Below are 22132 nucleotides of genomic sequence, written 5' to 3'. Positions count from 1 at the left end.
ATATATATATATATATATATATATATATATATATATATATATATATATATATATATATACAGTATTTATATAACGTCTTTTTCATGGCTTTTTCACTTTGCAGACCTAGTACATGCAAAAAAAAAAAGCTAAATAACACAGTAAAGGAAAGGCAAAAACACCAAAAGAATAATATAACCTCTTTAATATCTGATTATTTGCCTTACTCCAGCATCGGTCCACCAAAGTGCTGCAGAAATTAAAATGTTATGCTGTTGATGATTCCAGACCAGATTCCAATCTGGGAATCTCGGGATCAATTTATCTGTTCATTCCTTTAAAAACTTGTTCCAACAAAACAAAGACCCTCACCACCAGCACCACACCCCACAGCCGGTCAGACCTTCACTCCCTCAGTCCAGGGCAGGTGGGTTCATGTCTCCTGGAGTGGAGGGAGTGTAGTGGTGGCAGGGAGTCCAGTTCAGGGTGGGAGCTCTGCTCTGTACAGTACGTCTTACTGTAAGTTTTCTCTGAAGGAATTCCAGACTGCATTAATCCACTCCCTCTGCAGCAGCATGGGGATTATGAGACAGTCAGAAGTTATTTAACTGGGATTTTATGAAGCCTTCACCACTCACAGATCCCAAATAATTCAAATGTCTCTAACATGTAACACAGTCCTATGTTTTCTTTTTAGCTAAAGCTGCATTTACCAATCGTTCACTCTTGTGTAGCTTTCCGATCCTGTTGAAGCAATAGTTTGACATTTTGTGAAATAAATCACGCCTATTTCATTTACTTGCAGAGAGTTTGATGAGAAGATCGATACCACTCTCATCCCTGTGTGTTAAATATGACGCTACGCCTAACGGGCAATTAGCTTAGCTTAGCATAAAGACCAGCCGGTGGCCTTGCAACCTCACAATGACAACAAAACTTAAGAAAGTTACTGCTCCCTGTCGATAGTCTAGAACATTACCCCCTGTTTGTTTTGGATTGTACTTTTTTTACCGTGGATAGAGCCAGGCTAGTGGTTTCTCTCCTGTTTCAAGTCTTCATGCTAAGCTAAGCTAAACAGCCGCTGGAAATAGCTTCACTGGAAGCTATATCAGACATGAGGGTGGCATCAGTCTTCATCAAACGCTCTACATGACAGCAACTAGTGTATTTCCCAAAATGAAAAACTCCACAGGGGACACCAGAGGGATTTGAATGCGTTGCATTTCTGGGATTCCTGTAAAATAAATTCTGGTTGAAAAAAAACATTTCCTGACGTCCTGTCGGCCTCCTGTTCTCTGTTTTCCATGACTCCTCACCCTGAGGCACCTCAGGGTGAACAGATGAAGAGTCAATGTGACATTTCTCTCTGTGAAGATGTTATATTAGATTCACGGACAGGCAGACGAGCCAGTTTAATATCCTTTTCCTGTGTTTCTGGCAGTTGGGGATTGCAAAACATCAGACTGCGCTGATGGAAACACAACTGAGTCCTGGCAGGGAAGAAGAAACAGTCCAAAGTGTGTCTTTTTTTCACGAAGAAAGCGACAACAGTGCTATTTGTTTTTGACCTGCAGCACGTCCATTACAGAGAGTAAATATCTCATTATTCCCACAGACAGGCCCAGAAGGGCTACAAATATTCTTTAACTAGATTAAACCAGTTCCAGCTAAACAAAACAGTTGTGTTGATGATGAAAGTCGAGGCCTTCCTTTTTTTCCAACACAGAAAATTGATCAATAAGGGAATCGATAAAGTTTCTGACCAATAAGCAGGATCTATAATAGCACTGATATCAATAAAATCGAATCGATTCCTGTCGGCGTGTTCGTTTGTTTGAGTGAAGACATACAACGACGGACCGTTTTACCATTTATTTAGAAATGCATCATTAACCAAAAGCATGATCATGGACCTTCTCTGTTTGACAAATCACAGTCAGAGGAGTGCTGTTATCGCCCAGAAAAGGATGATTATTTACTCATTACAATAGTCGTTATTTTTTTAGCTGTTAAGGTGTTGTAACTTCTCATTGGCTAAAAAGTTGGGGAGGCTGTGGTTCAGACTTAGCTCTCCCTTCGTTGGTCCCAGCCTCTTGGCAACACGATTCCACCAATCCGTGACGACATTGCCCTGTGGAAAGACCCTCCCTCTTCTTGTCTCATCCTGCTCTACTTTGAGCTCCTCTAAGGCATTCTTGTTGTCTCACCACATGCAGATGCTGCTCACCTCAAGGCCATCCTGCACAGATAAAGTCCTTACACAGACAATGGCAGCTGTGTTCCTTCTCATACCCTGGCTTGTCTCTCCTATGAATTGACCCTTCATAACATGGGGTCAATGCTTATACCAAACTCATCTATCAACAGGATATGTCCAGCTCTTTAAGTAAATGATGTGAATTAGTTATGGTGGTCTTCATAATATAACAGTGACACAAAAGGCTATTATATCTCAATACATATGGTGCTCCTCGTGATATTATGGTGACTATTATATATCTCAACATTCCCAACCCTAAAGACAGTAGATCCGATAGATTTACCCTCAATATCCAGGTATTTACTGTGTGATCTCATTTCTAGCCAACAGCCATTGATTTTGTTAGCTTAAACAACAACTGTTGCTAACAGATTTTTTCAGCTGTAGCTAGCAAACATAAGCTAATGCTAAAACTCTGCTAGCTTGCTTTAGAAAAGCAGAGTAGCTGACTGTTTACTATTTTCCGTGGGCAATCTTGTAAAACGGGTGTTAGCACTTGATGGCCAGCCTAGCCTACATGATTGGAAGGCTAGGGCTAACGCTATATGTCTTGGGTAAAAAGTTACCATCCTTAGACGTAGAAAAAAAGGAGTTTTTGTTTGTGAATACGGCAACTCAGCCCTCAGCCAAGCATTCAGCTATACCCACTGTAGGCTACATAATAAGATTTATTGTGTTAAACCCATAGACTGTTTCCCTGCTCTCTGGGAACTTGCAGAACACGTATTGTAAGTTTCGTCCACTCCAGCGACGACGTGTGTGGCTTTTGTCTACATTGCGTGGCTCTGCACAGGTGCAGCAGCTCTACGTCACGAACGCGACAACATGCATTGTTGTTCTTCTTCTTCTCTTTGTTTATTGGCGGCTTGCAAACCAACTTTAAAGGTGCATGCCGCCACATGCCGTGTGTAAATGCTGCACTTGTTAAGTCAACTGAAGCAATTTGGCTTTGCGTTATCGGTTTCATTTATCCGCTATAATTTCATTATCTGCCGATAACCGATTATGTACATTTTCCATTTTCCATTCGATAATTTATTTGTCCGATATATATCGTGCATCCCTAAAGGAGACCAGACCAGAGATAAAATCAAGAGCAAATTTCAGAGTCCTTTGCCCAAACACAACTGAAACTAAATGCCATGTGGCTCCAAATCTGTTGAATGTGTAAGTAGGCGTGTTGTGTTACTGTGACATAGGCTAGCTTCTTTATGAGACAGTATGTCAGTGTTGTGTTCAGGTTGCTCCAGGTAGCGCTACAGAACTGAAAACCAGCTCTGTAGGTGTTAAAGGTTTGGCCAAGCTGCCAGGTCTGTGGCCTCTCTGTCTGTCGGGGGACAGTGGCAAGTGATCAAATGCTTCCTCGCTGGGTCTTTCCTTGGGCTTAGCTGTGCCTCCGGAATGTGCTGGCATGCTGGTAGAACAGTAGGGACTTATCCGTGGTGTCAGCCCCTATCTGGCCTGTTGATTCGCAGACCAGTGGACTGCAACAAACCCCTGCACCCCTGGCACACAGGAGCAGGGGCTGATGGGACTGCAGCATCATCTGCGGGGTCACGAGCGCTGGCGGGAGGACAGGGAGGCTGGACCACCTCGACACAGCTTCAAGGAGATAATAAATGCTAAAATAAATACAGTTAGATGCTGTCAGTTAGATGAGAGGATTGACACGCACTCTCGTGTTTGTTGGCTAAATATGAAGCTATGTTGGCTAGAGAAGCAGGTAGCATGGCTCCAACATGTGTTATTATGGATCCCATCCGCCCAACTCTGCCTGTGATCACTTTGCTTTGTTGTTTCAGACCGTTAACTTACACAGTAGCTCTGGTAATGTCTGTTTTTCTTGCGGTTTTGATAGAGCAGTCTATAAGTTGTAGTTTTGCGGGTAAGGAGATCCATTATAACACCTCAAAAGCTCACAATTTAAAGGAAACGTTGAGCCAAAAATAAAAATTGATTATTTGAAAAGACATAACACCCAGTTTTGCAGTATCTCGTTGCTTCCAGTGACTTTGATTATGGCAGACGAGTTGTATGGAGCCATTTCTTTAATGTTTTATGGACTACCACACCTGACTTCCATTTAACACTTATATATATAGTTATAATATAGTTTGTTTAGTAAGTTTTCAATGTGGATTTTGTTACCTTTGATAAGAGCCAAGCTAGCCATTTGCCCCCTTTTCTAGTGTTTGTGCTAAGCTAATTGTTTTCCTAGCTGTAGCTTCATACTTACCATTCACATTCGAGACAGTCAGCCTTCCCGTGAATTCTCAGGAAATAAAATACACCCTTGTTTACTTCAGTTACCTGCCCTCAGGGGTTTTGCGCTACACCCACTGGTCTGGTATGGCCAGTAGTTTATGTTGGCTAATGTTGAGCGTTCACAACAATCAGCTTCTTTAAAGTAAAAAAAAAAAGCCATACATTTTATTTTTAAATGATAGTAAGGTGATACAGTACAACTCACAAATAAGACAAGACATATTGAAAGCCACAAAGCAAGAACAGACACAAACATAAGAAAAAAAAGCAACTGCAACAGCAGAAGTCACAACCAGTAAAGTCTGCAAAATGTTGTCTTTTATATACTTATTATGTTATATTTGATACCCACATACTTAATACTCTTATTACCATTCTTTTTTCTTCCAAAAAACTCAACCTCTTAGCACATGTGATAATCTCTTCAGTGGCAAGATGAACAAGTTTAAAACATTTTTGTAAAATGTAAGGCGTTGAATCCCAGTATCAAATCATGTGGATGTAGAGGTATAACAATCCCAAACGTTTTCTGCATGAGGGGGAAAAGAAGAAGAAAAAAGCCATTATCATACTACTCACTGTCATATCCAAGTTGTGCTTCCTCCTTTATTTAGTGGTTTATTCTGATGTTCTGATTACTTGGGGGTAAAACTCAGTTGTCATTAAACAGCCTGATGTTTCCAGCATAATAAGGCAAAGATTTCTGGTTGATCTGATTATGTAATACCAGATCTGGTATCTGTAATCCTGACAACACAATGGGGATTTAATTAGTACAAATTAGCTTCACTTGATCTGCTCAGAGAGTACATGAAGGGTGGGTGGGTGGGCCGTGCGATGTGTCCGCTAAAGGTATTTTCTCCCACCGGCTAGTTGAGGAGGGAATGCAAACAGGGATAACTGAGGAGAGGACGATACCACCCACCCCCTCCCCAGCTCACATGACTGCGATTAGAGCAGAGGAGGAGTGTGGTGGGACAGAGAGAGGAGGAGATGGTGAGCACCATGAATGACATTTTTCTGATTCCGGCGCAAAGATCACATCCAAGAACCCAACTTGCCTTTCATTGCTGCCGGAGGGTCGTCCGCTTTTCTGGGGTAATTAAAAACAGCATAAGTTGTCTAAAGTTGTTGCTTTTGTCTTAAATTTTGGATGTTCAAGTTGTGCAGATAGTTTGTAGTGTCTTTCATGTGCATGCTGGTTTATTCATGATTTACAGTCAGTGGTGAAGAAGTAGTCAGATCTTTTTAAAGTAAAGTAAAAGTAGTAAAACCACAGTGAGATACTCTTGACAGTCACGCATTTTGCTGAAGTAAAAGTACAGTATTAGCATAATAAATGCACTGTACTAAGGATGGAAATTGATAAGTTTTATTGATACCAGTGTCAATTTTGACACATTTTTGGCCTACACGGGTTAATTATCTGTTTTTTATCGTCTCTGAGTCTGAACACAGTGCAGAAAAATGAGTAGAAAAAAGGCATGTTTGTGACTCAGGTGTGCAAAAACTCCACTGTTTGTCGCTCTGTTTAATCTGGAACTGGTTCTTGATTCCCTCTAAAATGGATTCAATGGGAGAATATTTGTACAGCATTTGTTTAAGTTTTTCTTTGTCTATGAAAATGTTATGCTTTGTTGCCTGTCTGATGCTGATGTTATTACAAAACAGCGTATTTACCTTGGTTAACAGACATGATGCTCGGTTGTCAAATACATGACATTCCTGGAATTTAAGCCCTTGTTGTGTAGAAAGATGCTTCAGGATATTGCTGGAGTTTCCACTTTTACTTAAAATCATCATTTTACAGACATTACAACTAGAAGTGTCATCTTTCTTCATAAATACTGCGAAAACCTCTGACGTGATCTCATGGGGAAGCAGACATAAACAGAATAGCTTGGTTAGGTTAGGTTAGGTTAGGTTGTAAAAACAAGTGATGATGTTTTTGAATGCAATATTTCAGTGTGCACTTTATTCTCTCAGTTGCAGGTATGAGGGTGCTACACTGGTGCATGCTGGGAGTGACCCTCCTGCTGCTGGGGTGCCAGGTCGTCATCAGTCAGATGTGCCACTCGCTCATCATGCTGGCGGACAGTTTCCACACACTCTTAATCCTCACGCGCATGGCTCTTAATCAGGCAGGTGTAAAAAAACCTCCTCTCTCCTCTTCGGACTCCCCTGCGCCTCCTCCACATGCTTCCTCTTCCTCATCAGCAGCACAGTCAGAGTCATTCATCAAACCTCTACCTGGCACCCAGACCCCCACTGATGGGTCAACCGTCCTAGATCAGCATCAGCCTGAACTCTCTCCTCCAGCTCTCGACTGCAGTCTGGCCCCCACCAACTGCAGGATTCAATCTGTAGGGACTTTCGTTTCTGCTCTCTTCCTGGCTAGTCTGTGTCTCTCCTACATTTTGGAAATTGTCCCCATATGCATGGAGCCAAAACCAATAAAGCGCCCCCTGTTGCTTGTAGTGGTCACCACTGTAAGTCTGCTCCATAAGATGCTAATGCTCTGGCTGAACTTGGACCATCAGCAGGCCCCGGAAACCGAATCTCATGTTGAAGTGAACCACAAAGGTAACATTACAGACGGATGACATGTTCACTTTGACAGCTAGTGCACAAATATACAGTATAACGATATGTGGTAGCATTTTATACAGGCTGATTTTTAGCATCTCAAGGTTTGGGTTGCCAGGTTGTAGTCGGTGTTTATCCTCCTCCTGCAGGACGCTTGTTTAATCGTGTAAGCTCATCATAGAGACCATTCGAAAAGGAAAACAGCTGAACATTTTATTAATGATGCATCAATATGTCTAAAAGCAGAACTGATGATTTTGTAGAAAGTGAGAAACTTGTGACCTTTATAGGGAGACGACAAGAGAAACAAAGGAGATAAAAGAGACAGAACCAGAATTAAGTGTATAGGCCTAAAAATAACACATTAAATCAACAGAAAGCTTGCTTTTACAGAGAATTGGTACCATTAAAAGCACCGACAGATACAGCATAGCGCAAAAATGTGGATCTTGGATAAAAGCATATATATATTTGCCATCCAGGAAGGAGGCTTCACGGTTCAATATGTTTGAAATGATGAGAGTATATAGGGAAAATCCAAGTAATCTAATAGCAAAAGAGTTTGTAGTCTGAATGGCTCTCAAAAGCAGCTGAAGCCTACTGTCATACAGAGAAGCAAGATGCAAAGAACAACATAAATGGGGATAGCGATGCACATTCTCCTAGTTGTTAATGTGATAAGTCATGGAGGCAGCAAACACCGAGAGTTTGAGTGAGCAGTACAAAGCCTGCTAATCTTCTCACCTCTGCACAGCTGCTTGTAAGGCACTTGTGATACGCGAGTTCTCACCATTGAAAAAGTGTACAAGGAGGAGATTTCAGACGCATGCTGAGCCCCTTATGCACTGCAAACAATAAAGTCGGGGGAGGTAACATTAAAAAGCTGCATACCTTCACCTGCTTTCAAACTTCTATGACTACTATTAAATCAGGATTATAACGGAGCAGTTGGGAAACACACATTTTTGCTGAGAGTTAATTAAGAAGCTGAGTACCCTGTCTATAGGGGTAGACATGAAGCAAGAGTCAGCACCGAGTTAGCATAAAGACTGGAAACATGGGCACACAGCTAGCCTGGCTCTGTCCAAAGGTAACAAAATCCACCAAACAACCCCTTTAAAGCTCACAACTCGTTGTACCTCGTTTGTTCCTGTAAACCTGTACAAAAACCAAAATGTAAAAACAATATGTTAGCTGTTTCCTTTTGTTTCTGGTCTTGATAATAAACTAAGCTAACGGGAGGCACTATCCATTGTCTTTTCACTTGCTGATCAATCAGGAAGTGGTGAAATGATAACAATTTGGTTTATTCCTTACGTTTATGGACTTAAAACCTGGAAAACTGCAGTACAACATGTGGGAAATGGCCGCCTTGTGAATATGGTTTATGGAAGATGATTCTGGAAGCTGGAGTTTAGACCAATGTGGACCAGACGTTAGTTAGTTAAAGTACATATTTATACAGCATTATGTAATAATAATCTAGTGTGGCTGTCCAGGTGATGGTATCTCTGGGGCAGATTTCACTTTGAAGTATCTGCCAAGTGTGTATAATAAAAAAAGTGTATATTCAGCTTTAAGTAACATCAAACAGAGGCCATATTTGTTTTTCATTCCTCTGTTTGACTCTCACAGTCTTGGATGAAGAGGAAGCCAAAGGTGAGGCAGATCCAGGGCGAGTCCTCAGTGACGTTAGCCATACAGTCCAGTCTGCTGCGGAGGCCTCGTTCCACAATACGGCACTCGTCCTCTGTAACCCGGGAACCTCCTGCATCCCTGACACTGACTCCCCAACCCCAGAACCACAGTCAGGAGGCGATTCAGAAGACATCACAGAGATTTCCAAAGACAAAACCTGCTCGGGACATCTTGGTAAGAGAGTCTAGCTATTTCAGATTTATTTTATTTATATAGCACAAAATCACAATCACATTGTCTCAATGGGCTTTACTATCTGTACAGTGAACTTAGACCTTTAACAGGGAAAAAAAAGATGGAAGAAACCTCAGGAGGAGGCACAGAGGAGGGATCCCTCTCCCAAGAAGGACAGACATGCAATAGATGTCGCATGTACAGAACAGAACAACAAAATCACAGTTTACAAGTTGCATTGACAGAATATCTGATACAAATTATAATATATGTTAAGTGCGTGGCTCCAGACGAGGCATCGCCAAGTGGTGCCCGAGCCACATGCAGGACCTCCTCTCCACCATGGTGACCTGGAACAGGGCGGGCCACACAAGATAATTAGCAGTAAAACAGAGAAGATCAGAGTGAAGAGGCATCAAATTTTACAGAAATACAGATATAAGGAGAGTAAAACAGAGGACAGCGATGAGCGAGCGGAGCCCAGGCTATGACGATCAATATGCATCAATATGTCAGGCAGCAGGAGCCAGGAGAGGTAGATGGTCCCAGGGGCCTGTGGTCCATCAGAAGGGAGCCTGAATGAAAAGAGAGGAGGAGGAGGAGGAGGAGGAAGCTATAGAGAGTGAGGGAGTGACACAGCTTGCAGCTTGTGGGGACAGAAAACAAAAACAAAAGTTAGAGAAATGCGGAAACAGATTGTTTCTCGTTAAAGTTATCAATGAAATGTGATGTTTTTTGTGATCGAACATGTAGAAAAGTTCTTGAGACGATCATACTTTACTGTGTTCTCTCCTTTCAGCGAGTCAAAAAGCATTGAATACCTCCCCAGTCTCCGAGGCATCAATTCACATCAGGAGTCCTGTACTAACCAGCCAGTGGAAAGCCTGTCTTTCGTCGTTCGCCTTTGTTCTTGTGGACCTTTGTACCCCCCTTCTGGCTCTGATCACTAACCTGGTGCTGCTGCTGATGGGCCCACAGTGCCTGCAGAGCCAAGGAACCTGTAGACTTATAATTTACCTGGATCCTGGCCTCACCATGCTGGCTGTGATTGTGCTGGGTGTCGCAGCTATGCCACAGGTCAGTCTCTGAGAAGGACAGATTTGAAAAATGTATTCATGTTGTTCATATTTACTGCAGCTGTATCCAAACCTGCACTGACTGTTTCTGTTGCGTCACTGCTCTCCAGGTGCACAGGTACGGACTGCTGCTGCTACAGGCCACACCTCCACACATTTGTGTGACTGATCTCAGACGGAGGATTGCGAGCGTTCCTGGGGTGCAGGGTGTGCACGACCTCCATGTCTGGCAGGAATCTGAATCATTCATTGTGGCCACTGTGCATGTGCACTGTCATGGTGGCTTTCCAGCACACAGGTGAAGTGGAAAAGTTTGACTTCTGTATGAGTGGTTCAATCTTTTTATATCATGCCCACTGAGAATACAATACATTCTCTCTTTCCATGTAAAAAGTGTCAGCTTGTCGAGGCAAATCTCTACCAGCCTGTTTGCTTCCATGTCTGAAGTGCATCTTACCTTCAAGCAGCTGTTTGAACACATTGTTTCCACTGATTTCATCATTTACAGCAAATGTATTAAAGAAAACAACAATTTATTGACGTTAAACATGTCAAACTTTACAAAAACAGTGAATACGAAGCAATAAATGCTACATCTTTGTCATCCGTGGAGGAAGTCACCAGACTCCCTTCAAATAATGCTTTACTTTATAAACTGTCTACAACACATTCTTAACTATGTTGGTCTACTTGTTAATTCAGCAAATGTTATACATGAAGATATTTCTTTTCTTGTGTAAAAAATCACATGTAGAGCAGTGAGGTGAAAAGAAAATGGTCAGTGACTGATTTAAATAGCTATATAGTTTGATAAAGTTTTACTTTATGCTTTGGATGGGACACAGCTTATTTATCATCCATATATCTGTTGTGGCGGAGGTGTGCTCCACCCTGGACAGGTCACCAGTCTATCACAAGCTTTACACTTTACTTACACAGAAAGTTAATCGTACTAACATTAATCTTTCAGATTCTCAGGGTGGTTATCGACTGGCTATCATGAATATGTTTTTGTCCAGATTAAAAATGTTTAATGTTGTTTTTTTAAAGGTGTTCTGATCTAATGTCGGGGGTCACAAAGGTGCTGCGGAGTGTAGGAGTGAGCAGCTGCACCGTTCAGCCAGAGTTTGTTTCCTGCTCTGCGTCCTCTGCAGGCAGTGGGGGTGACGCCACCCCTGTCCTCCACAGAGAAGACCCCGCCCTGGGTGGGGTCCTGGCCTGCAACCTGGCCTGCGGAAAGGCTTGCAGTGGGAGTATGTGCTGCTCTCCCCTAGAGGATGAGACCAGCCGCCTGTTGGCACCACCCGCTGGGGAAACAAAGGAAGAGCCTCAGACACTGGTTATTGAGAACACGTACCTCTGAATGACAGTTTACACCAAAGATCTGGAGAAAAATAAATTAATGATCTGGCAGCCATTTAATGATGTAAAAGTAAAGAAAATGGATGTTGTCTGACTCAAAACACTGCCTGCACATTATGTGCAAATGTTCTGTTAGTTTTACAACATTAACACGGTGCTGCACCAAAGATTTTTATGTAATATCAAGTGAACTTCAGTGAAAACTGAGGCAGTTTTTCTTGTTTCTTCTTGCTTCTCATCCATGTATGTATTGAAATAAACTATAATGTGTGACATATAGTGTGTCTCTTTTAATTTTAAGATTAAAACAATATATAAGTAGCAAAAGGATGTAGAATAATACATTTGTTTAGATAATTCAAAAAATAATATAACATTTATTCTGCACAATGAGTACTTTTAGTTTTAATATTTTTTGTATGTTTTGTTGCTAACACTTCTTTATACTTTTACTTAAGTAAAATGTTGATGAATGTAGTTTTACAGTATGATGTTGCTACTTTTACCTAAGTGAATGCCAAACATCCACAAGAAGTACAATGTATATTGAGACAAAATAGTCACAAATAGTGAAGAGAACAGTTTACAAAGAATTGAGGAAAACAAAAAAGTAAGGTAAAGTATGCGGGCAAAAAAAAAAGCTACATAAGGACATCAAGCAAGGAGAATACAAATAACATAAGATTAAAATTGGGAAAGGATCTAGATAATATCTGTTTGTGAATAAAAATGTTTGCATATAGTATGATGAAGTTGATCACATACTCAAGAGCGCTATCATCAGGATTATAATAGTAACAAACAATATATTTAAGGTGAGAGATTGTTTCTATACTTTACAAAAGGTACAAGACAAAGCAACATCTGTAAACTTAGCAACAAGACACTTAACTGGATATATTTTATGTAAAATGTTGTACTTCCTTAGGCTTGTTTGAAATACAGTGTTAAAAATAAAAGCCAAGCCCTTCACCAGTTTGTGTTCTCAAGCTTAGATCTAAAAAAACAACCTTTACCCTGGGAACAGTTGTCTTATTCCTGAACATATCTCTAACCTGTAACGATGCAATGTGGCTCCACCTTTTTATTGCCAGACAGCCAATCACAATGCATCTGCTTTACATAATACAGGACAGACCACACAATGTTTGCTTTTATTGCGTTTATTTGAAATAAATCTGCTTTAGGACATCCGGGATGTGGTTGTACTTTGTGTGTACGAGCTCTCTCTGCTAAATGTAAAGTTTCTGTAGTTTTTCAGTCGACACCATGACTGAGGACGATCTTGTTGGTACGATGTATAAATATACCTGATGTCGCTTTGTTAAAGTGCCCGGATGAGCCTCGGTGGTCCGGGGTGCAGGCTTCAAACCTGTAGATGCTTAGCGGCATAGTGGTTCAATTCCACCTTTCGGGCGACATGATTACGATTGATTTTGTATGATTAATTGATTGATCGAGTTCATCTTGATCGAAGGATATGGGAATTATTTAGTTAATAAATTATACTTTTTGTTTTTGTCCGTTATTACCGTACTGTTTCAAATAATGGTGAACATTTGGCATTTTAAACTAGTAAAACCTCAACAGTCGTGTTTTATTTTCACGTTTCACAGCGGTGAAGCTCCCCTGTCCACGTCACGGGATCTACTTCCTGTCACCTTTCTAACACTTCACAATAAAATTTTCCCACAGTACTTTTCTTCATCAAACCTTATTTACTCATGTACTGTACTTGGGTACAATTTTTGGGCCACTCCTTTAAGTTGTGTATTTCTATTTTGTGTTCCACCACATTTTAAAGATCAGTGTTGTGCTTTTACCACGTTTAAATGACAGCTAACATGCAGGATAACACTTTATATACAAAACATATGATCATCTTACATATTCTTACACATCCATACATACATAACGTTGCACACGTAATCATCTTTCTTAACCTATTATGAACACTCACACTAAAGCATTATCTCTAAATTTACTCAGGCCTCATGCATGTATTACTTTTACTTGTAATGTATCAAAGACTAAATGTGTCATAATTAAACTAATAATACACACTACTCAAAATTAGTTATGGATATTGGTACATTTTAGTGTTTCACTGGATTGTTCATTCCGTGACATATCTGAATTTTTATTTTGTGTTTTGTAAATATTGTTGGTCCCCAAAAAATAATGCAACACATTTCATTTGACTTTAATCTAGTTAATATTAATTTATAATATTGTTATGATTTTGAAACATTTGTATCTTGTTGTTTTCTTCATCAGAACGACATGAGGATTTTAAAAAATATAAATGAATGATAATCCATTTTGCACATATTAGAGCGTAATTAATCTCAATCTACATCCGGTTCTACATCCCGGAAGAAGTGTTTGATTGATAGCCCGTGAAAGCCAATCATCTGTGAGAACTTGGCCACCATCCAATCATGTGCCTCCATCTGTGTAGGCGGGCCGGTGAAAGCGGAAGTCCGACTGTGTAGCGGAGAATGCATGATGTATGTCCTTGCCTGCTTGATTTTGGGATAACGTGGAGTGAAAACCTACCCTGTATTTGACGTAGGTAACTGTTTAGTTAATACCCGGTAAGACAGACGTTTGAACGCGTTTCCAGCTTTATGTTAGACTCATAGAGACCCTGTTTAGCAAAGTAAATCAATGAATAACTGTGCGGTTAGCCGCTGTCAGTTAGCAACATGCTAACGAGCCTAATGTTATGGAAGTTCACTTTGTGAGTTTCTCTAAATATTTATAATGGTGTCTGGGACTCAGACACCCATTTGTTTATGGGGTGTCCTATAAAGTAGCAGGTTAATCTGGCTCAAATGATCAGCAACAATTTCGATGGTTGATTCATAATTAAGGTCATTTTTAGTGTAAAATACCAAACCTTCTCTAATGTAAGGAAGACAAAACGAGTATTGGGAAATTGTTATGGGTCTTTATCACTATTTTGTTTTCTGACATTGTATAGACTAATCAAAGACATTGGCATATAAACAACAATAAAAAATGATTGTTACTTATAGATCCAGAATGTATTTGCTTGGTCTGATCAGGAGCCAAAATATTCAGTGTATAGTGATTAAAACATAGAAAAACAAAATACTTTAAACATTTTTAAAGCTGTGGCAGTGAATCCTTCTTGATAAATGAGTAAAACAGCTTTTTATGGAAATTGAAATTAATTATTTTCTGTCAGCTAAATCAGTTCATCAGTTCAACACAAATGGTCTGCTGTATTAAATGATCTGTACCACCTTAATAATTAAACTTGTTTACTAAAAATGAACTAAAAACAGAAAGGCCCTTTCCTTTTGTAGCTCTGGATCAACTTAAAGAGTTCATGGTATTTATTCAAGCCTCTCCTGCTTGTGGAAGAAAAGCGAAAGAACAAGCAAAGGAGGTTTAAATAAACGCAAAGATGTCGTAGAGCTGCATTGATCAGTCGATTAATAGATTTGTCGATTTAAATAATTTTTCAATCATAAATGTCAGATATTTGCTGGTTCCAGCCTCTAGAATGTGAAGATTTGCTGCTTTTGCTTGTCATTTATCATAGATATAGACATAAATAAGGAGTCTTTGGGGTTTGGACTGCTGGTTGGACAAAAGAAACAATTATAAAATAAGACTTTACTTCAGAATTTTTTTTCACATTCTTTTGATATTTTATTGGTTAAGAAATTAATCAGTTGTCAAACTTATTGGCCTATTAATTGATATTGAAAGTATTTTTTTATTTGCGGCCCTGTTTGGTTCAGAGCTGAGTTATGTTGTCCATGTTGTTGTTTGTTTGATCCAGACATGTTCCTTATTCTGTCTTCCAGATCTGACTCATTATGCCTCTTCATAAATATGCCCCCAAAATCTGGGATGCCCTAAAGCTGAAGCAGGGCATCTACGCTCGTCTCCCTAAACACTACCTCAAGTCCCTTGAGCAGAAAGAACCCACCCCAGTCCATTGGAGGCCTCTTGGAGTCGAGTACCAACGCAACCCAAAGACAGGACACAAGGAGCGGGTGCAGGATGTCCCGATCCCCATCTTCTACCCTCCACAGTCGCAGGACGGCCTGTGGGGAGGAGAGGGATGGATATCAGGCTTCAGATACGCCAACAATGATAAGGTGAGTCTCCACGACAATGATTTTCTTTCATTAGTTCTGTTTGTTGTTTTTATTGTCTTGGAAATCACTTAAGTACATTAAAAGTTGTGTGCATCTGTATCAGGGTTTACACAGTCCACTTAATTGTCTTTTTGACAAAGTTCACAGGACACTACTACAAGATATATGACATCCGCATGTTGATACAATATTGTCAAGCAATTCAACCCTGAACTCCACTTTATGTTATTTAGAGACGGTAGATTTTTCTGAAAGTTCTAGACATCATACTTCAGTCCATCCATCTTGTGTTGTTATTGAATTCTGAATGATCTCTTTCGGTAGCTGTCGACTCGTCTGAGGAAGACCTGGAAACCGCAGGTGTTCAAAAGAGAGCTATACAGCGAGATCCTCGACCATAAGTTCACCATCGAGGTCACTGCGCGCACTCTGGACCTCATCGATGCTGCCCACGGATTCGACTTTTATATTCTTAAAGTAAGAGGACACCACCTTTGTGCGACAAAAATCCATTTCCTACAGTGCTTTTTATATGACTGTAAACGTCCAACTCCTTTCAGACATCAAAGGTAGACCTGAACTCCAAGTTGGGGATGGACCTGAAGAGGGCCATGTTGCTCCGCCTGGCGCACAAAAACACAGAGCTTTACCCCAACGACCCTGTCAAGAGAGAGAAGGTGTACGACAAATACAGGGTTGGTTGGACGTGTTCACTGAGTGATGCTAAATATGCCGGGAAAGAAAATGTGTTAAAAAAACAAATGTTTGTTTTTCTGCCATCAACAGCAGTTTGAGATCCCAGATGAGGAGGCAGAGTGGTTGGGTCTGAGTCTGGAGGAGGCCGTGGAGAAACAGAGGCAGCTGGAGCACAAGGTAACAAAGTCCTGAAACACAACACACAGAGTGCAAATACCTTCTGTTTTCAGTGAGAATAATTGCATTACAAATCCGAGAAATTGACTTCACATCTCTCCCCAAACTTTTCCAACTTACAGACTCCTGAAAGATGTGAAACAAATGCTGCTTTGTAATGATAATGTTCAATCTGTCCTGACTCTGTTCTGTTCTTGTCTATCAGGAACCTGAGCCTCTGTTCAAGGCCTATGTGGACAACCTGGTGGAGGAGCTGCACATCCAAAAACTGTCAGAGCCGCACCTCACAGAGAAGAAGTGACCACCTGAACCATCTGAGCCGGACCAGAGTCAGCTTTTCAGACTGAAACATTAAGTAGGTTGAACTGTCAAGCTTCTCCAGATGGTGGTGGGAGTCACCAAGTTTCTGAAACTTTTTCAGGACTGATTGTACACCCGGGAGGACTCTTATTTCCATCTGGGAGCGACACAAAAGTGGACACAAATGACGAGGTCATGTTGGAGTAACGATTATTTATTTCCCCTTGAAGTTAAGATCCATACACTGAGTAAGACATTTAAAGATTAAGGGAGATGTCTTCATCAGTGTAAATACTCCTCGACCAGCTGTGATATAAGGCCCCTGTACAGAATATCTAACAAAAATAAAAGATTAACTTTTTTTCTTAAACGTTGTTTCTGCTCATCTGTTCTTCAATTATTATGAAATCAGTTCACTAATTATATAATTCTCTAAGTCATAGCATGATTTTATGTGGAAGTTAAAGGAATAGTTCAACAGCAAAGACTGGAAACTAGGGGAAACAGCTGGGCTGCTTCTGTCAGGCAGTAACAAAATCTGCCTACCAGCATCTGTCAAGCTTATATATCAACACATTTTATCTTATTTGTTCAAGTTGTACAAAAAAGTGTAAAAAAAAAGAGTGTTTTGGTCTCACGAGGGGTTATGTGCCAGAGTATTTCTTGGCTGACTGAAGCCTTGTTTGTAGTTGCATTTAATGGATAAAGACTTCATTTCTATTTTGACACGCATTATCAACAGTTATGTTGACATGTAAATGTACCAGTGTTAGCCCAGCTGGGTGATCCTCAACTGCAGTTCTTTGTGATGTCGTAAATCCATGAAGTCACAGTTGATTATATTAATATTTCTGTACTTTTTGCAGGACTTTTACTGAAGGTTGTACTGTAAAACCAGAACATGCTATGTCTGCGTCTCACCATTAGATGGAACCAAAATGCTTTAAATGAGTCAACGTTTACTTCAGTGGGAGATAACAACTTGTTTGTATTGTGGAGCCTACTCTGTTTTACTATAATCAAGTTACAAATAACGAACTTCAGACATTAATCAAGCCCACCCATTGAACCATATAACAACATATGTCCACCTCCAAACAGAGGGTAAATGGGTTCTAGCTCTGAACACTGTAAAGATTTCTGTTTTCTCAGCATTTCCGTGTTAGAGGTAGAGGTCGTCCTGCATTCAAAACAAACAATGTCGTAATAATCCACACATCTGCCCCTGCAGCACTGATGCGGCCACAGTCCTTATATGGAGCTCGAGTTGATGATGGAAAATAACGCACAGGGGTTTATGAAAACACAAAAACAGCCGTTTCTCGCCTGGTTTCGCTTTCGACACTTCTTTCTGGCATGTGTCTGTTGTATTTGGTGTCACTTTGTGGTTGCAACATGCTATTATGGTAAGATGGGGAGTCCCTACTGATGCGGGGACTCCCGTGGGTGTTGTAACCAGGCAACAGAGAGAAATTATACCTTGCACCTGTAAACAGAAAGATTTACTCCTTATATAGATACAACCGCAGTGTGGAATTACCCTGTCATATAATGAGCAGCAAATCATTCATATTAACAAAAACAAACTATACCAAGGGCCAAATTTGGTGATATTTCTCTGCTGGGAGTCAGATTTTAGAGGAACATCTGGCTGGTTTATCTTCGATCTCCTGAGCTAAACAAGGCTTAAGGAGTTAATGATATTTGACTCGTGAAGAAAACATCTGTATTTAATCTGATTAACTCATATGAAACAGTAAAAATGAGAAGTGTGCATGACATTTGCCAGCAACTTCCATCTGTAGTCATTTCTCTCTCATCCCTGTTTACCTTTACTCTGTAAATATTTACTTGACCTTACCAATGCCATTTCCAGTCCACCTTTGGCCAAATATTGATTTTTTATTCCAGTCAGGTGCATCAAACTTTTACAGCAACTCAGTCAGTTGTAGAAAAGATGTACCCGTGGAAGCCCTGTACATCAAAAAATTAACTTTTGGCGAATCATCTGTCAGACCAACACTTTGGTTCAGTCTAAAATATCTCAACAACGATGAGATAGATTACCAAGAAATTTTGTGTAGACTTTCACAGTTCTGATAGGATGAATATCAATGACTTTGGTCATCCTCTTATTTTTCCTTTAGCACCAACATGAGGATAGATTGCCATTAAATTTGATGCGCAAATTCATATTTTCCTCAGGATGTATTGTATTAACCTCAGCAATTTCTTTTACTTTTTCTTTTTTTGGACTTGGATAACAGGATGAGAGAGAGGGGGGATGACATGCAGCAAAGGGCCACAGGTCGGGTTGGAACCCTGGGCTGCTGCAGCGAGGACACAGCCTCTGCACGTGTGGACTCCACCAACTGAGCTAACAAAGTGCCCCGTGGTCCCATGACTTTTGGTATTATTCATCATCAGGTCAAAGTTTTAATCGGTGGCCAACTATCTGTAAAACTTATCCCATTCCCATCACCCACAGCTATACTTTTTTTTGTTTCTGGTTATTTATTATAATGTTTAACTAAACTGGAATCAATTATTCAATGGATATGAGATCCATTTTACTATATCTATATTTTTGGGAGTTTAATGTAGTCCTTGGTAGGTCTGAATGATTAATTGATTTTAAATCGAAATCCCGATTTGAAACAACGCGATTAGCAAAAGCTGTGATTCATTTTGCTGCAGGATGTGCGTCTGACTCACATTTAAACACGTGTGTCAGTGGTTTTATAAATTCATGCCGTCCTCCTAGTGTGACAGTCATGCTCACCAATCAGACGTGGCCTAAGGTGACTGCGTAGACGCCCACCAACAACAACACATGAAACCCAAGTAAAACTTTATTTTATTTATTACACAGTGAATATTAAACTGAAGCTTGACCTACATAAAAGTTTTTTGTCCAGATAGTTCGAGGCTTTTGAGAAATGACGTCAAAAGCAAAAATTGTTATGATTGATTATGATTTTAAAAAAAAGTTTGTCACATGATTTCCAGGATATATAGGATATTATTTCATAATAGAAGGATTGCTAAATAAAAATACATATGTTTTACATATGAAATGTTTTATCCATATCACCTTCTCCTGTAGGGTTAGTGTTAAATGTGTGTGAATTCCCAGTAAATTCGTTGTAAACAGTTGTGATCACCTGGCAGAGTGGGTGTAACTCCAGTGAAAGGAGTGAACTGCTGTGTGAATTATTCTGAGTGAAAGTCACACCTTCCACTCCTGAGGCCACATCTGAAATTTTGAATCATACAAGCTCCCTGATTTAATCTCTTCGTGACATCATTTCCATGTTCGCTTGTTTCCACCACACAAGATGACTCAACCTGTCTGCTCAGTAATCCCCAGAGACTCCACAAACCAACAGACACATCCGAAAATCATAAATCACACAGCTGAGGTGCGAAAAAAAATTAGGTGCAATAAGAATTTTTTATTTAAATATTCAAAAAAATAACAACAAATAACAGTTATGATGTCATGTCTAAGTCATCTATATAAAACTAGAGATATCCCCTGATATTAATATGCTAACTAGCTAGCCCTGGCCCCTGTGAGTCATGGTAGCATCCTGTTGTCAAGCTGGCCTCTGCTGGGTCCCTCAGCTCTGAGCCTGAAAACCTGCTCCTTCCAGTGGTCCAAACTTAAGTGATGTAAACGCCAACAGTCCCCCTGATAATCTGAGCTCCATGTCTCAACAGAGTCATATAGGGCTGCTAGCTGCATAGCTAACAAAGCTAACTAGCTAACAGTAGCCACAGGTTACTTCATGATATATGATATTATTCAATGAATTTGACAGGTGGCCAATTCTTACATATTTCACCTTTACATAGCCTGCTGTAATAACAGAAATACTCATTTTGTCCTGTCTAACCCTTGTTCAAGGTCACGAGGTTGCTGCAACCTTTTTTACTGTAGGGGGAGCACAAATCATGTTTGAGCTTTCCAAGAACACATTCTTGAAATAAAATGTCCATCCCCTGTAACATTTAAAGTGACTTCGCTTCCAAAACAAATGTGACTGAAAACTGAAAGTTCCTCGTTGTCACTTTAAGTGACTTATAACCGCCATGTGACCATTTTTAAGCAGTCTTATCATGTGCAGTCTCATGGAAATGATCCTTTTAACAAGAAGGACATGGGTTCAAGTTCACAGTAGCCTTTGATCACAATTATCAATGTCACTACAAAGCAAACCTGATTTTACTTGGAGGTGTTCAGCTCGTAGACACTGCTTTACTGCAGATTATACATTTTGCCTTAAAAGGAAATATTTTCACATTTTCTAAAATACAATTATTTTCTTTCTTGCTGGGAGTTGGATGAGAAAATTGATACCATTCTCAGTCGGTTAGCTTAGCTTAGCATAAAGACCAGACTGGAAAGAGGGGGAAACAGCCAGCCTGCTTCTGTGCAAAGTTTTTAAAAAACCCATCGACCAGCACCTCTAAAGCTAATTAAATAACACATTTGTATTGTGTAAGTGTAGAAACAGCACAGTGTGGTTTTATGGGGGGGTGATGTGCTGAACTATTCAATTGCCAGTGGTAAGTAGGTTTTGTTATCTTTGGACAGAGTCAGGCTAGCCGTTCTGTTCTGTGTGAGCTCTAGTTTCATCTTAACTGTACAAACATGAGAAAAAGAAAGTAAACAGGCTCATCTCCAAAAATGTTGAACTATTCCTTTAAAATTTAATGGCTACAAATGTCTGTACGAAACCTCAGACCGTAATAAACCCGCAAGAACTTCCTGTTAGCACTTACTGTAACTGTTAAATTAGGCCATTAGAAAGGATGACCATGTGCTCAAACTGATGGTGTCGACTTGCCTGAACGTGTCCCAGCAGCACGGTACGGTGGTACCATTTCACAGGAAATCATGTGTATCTCTGTGTGTATTCTAGATAAAAGGCCTTGGAAAGCGGCCCAGTGTGGAGTTTCCCAGTGGCTGTAGACCATGTGTATTCAGGTCAAGTCAACAGTGACGGGCGGCGCCTGAAACACCTGCTCCAACCAGCACACTACCAGCAGCAGCGACAGCAGCTCACAAGGTTACCCGGAGCGCAGATGGAATACTAACAATGCTAAATATTGAAATGATTCATCTTCCACTATTGTTCGTCTACTTCTCGGTAAAAACTGGTTTTGTGGGTGTGATAGTGAACAAAGTGTAGTGACGATGACTGGAGCTGAAACAAAAAGTCCACTATTCAACTGGATAGTGAATCAGAGCACTCTTTGAGGACGTCATCTTGGACTTCAGGAAGTTCTTCCACTGTTTTCTGATATTGTAACAAATAATGAATTAACCGATATAAAAAATAATTATTAACAGTGTTGTACCAAGTATCCAAAAGTAAAGATATTGCTCTAAAAGTATTACTTTGTCAATAGTA

The 22132-nt window shown here is 40.2% G+C and overlaps 2 protein-coding genes and 1 non-coding gene across 4 annotated transcripts; all 3 read left to right on the top strand.

Moving 5' to 3' along the window:
- Positions 1–6498: 6498 nt before the first annotated feature.
- Positions 6499–11401, top strand: LOC141019809 (proton-coupled zinc antiporter SLC30A1). The gene is made up of 6 exons (XM_073494826.1): positions 6499–7087; positions 8726–8962; positions 9762–10039; positions 10149–10336; positions 11089–11181; positions 11287–11401. The coding sequence occupies exons 1-6, from the start codon at positions 6499–6501 to the stop codon at positions 11399–11401; spliced, it is 1500 nt and encodes a 499-aa protein (XP_073350927.1).
- A 1330-nt stretch (positions 11402–12731) lies between these two features.
- trnastop-uca (transfer RNA opal suppressor (anticodon UCA)) lies at positions 12732–12818 on the top strand. Its single transcript has one exon. It is a non-coding gene; the product is annotated as a tRNA-Sec (tRNA).
- A 1066-nt stretch (positions 12819–13884) lies between these two features.
- On the top strand, positions 13885–17082 carry mrpl28 (mitochondrial ribosomal protein L28). 2 transcript variants are annotated; one of them, XM_073487702.1, is made up of 6 exons: positions 13885–13971; positions 15243–15539; positions 15864–16016; positions 16100–16234; positions 16326–16412; positions 16618–17082. In XM_073487702.1, the coding sequence occupies exons 2-6, from the start codon at positions 15255–15257 to the stop codon at positions 16711–16713; spliced, it is 756 nt and encodes a 251-aa protein (XP_073343803.1). In that variant the 5' UTR covers positions 13885–13971; positions 15243–15254; the 3' UTR covers positions 16714–17082. The 2 variants fall into 2 exon arrangements, with proteins under 2 accessions (XP_073343803.1, XP_073343795.1); XM_073487694.1 differs by having other exon boundaries at positions 13900–13997.
- The last annotated feature ends 5050 nt before the right edge of the window (positions 17083–22132 follow it).

Source organism: Pagrus major, chromosome 2 (assembly GCF_040436345.1).
Source record: "Pagrus major chromosome 2, Pma_NU_1.0".
Classification (NCBI taxonomy): domain Eukaryota; kingdom Metazoa; phylum Chordata; class Actinopteri; order Spariformes; family Sparidae; genus Pagrus; species Pagrus major.
This window is presented reverse-complemented; position numbering and strand designations above follow the sequence as displayed.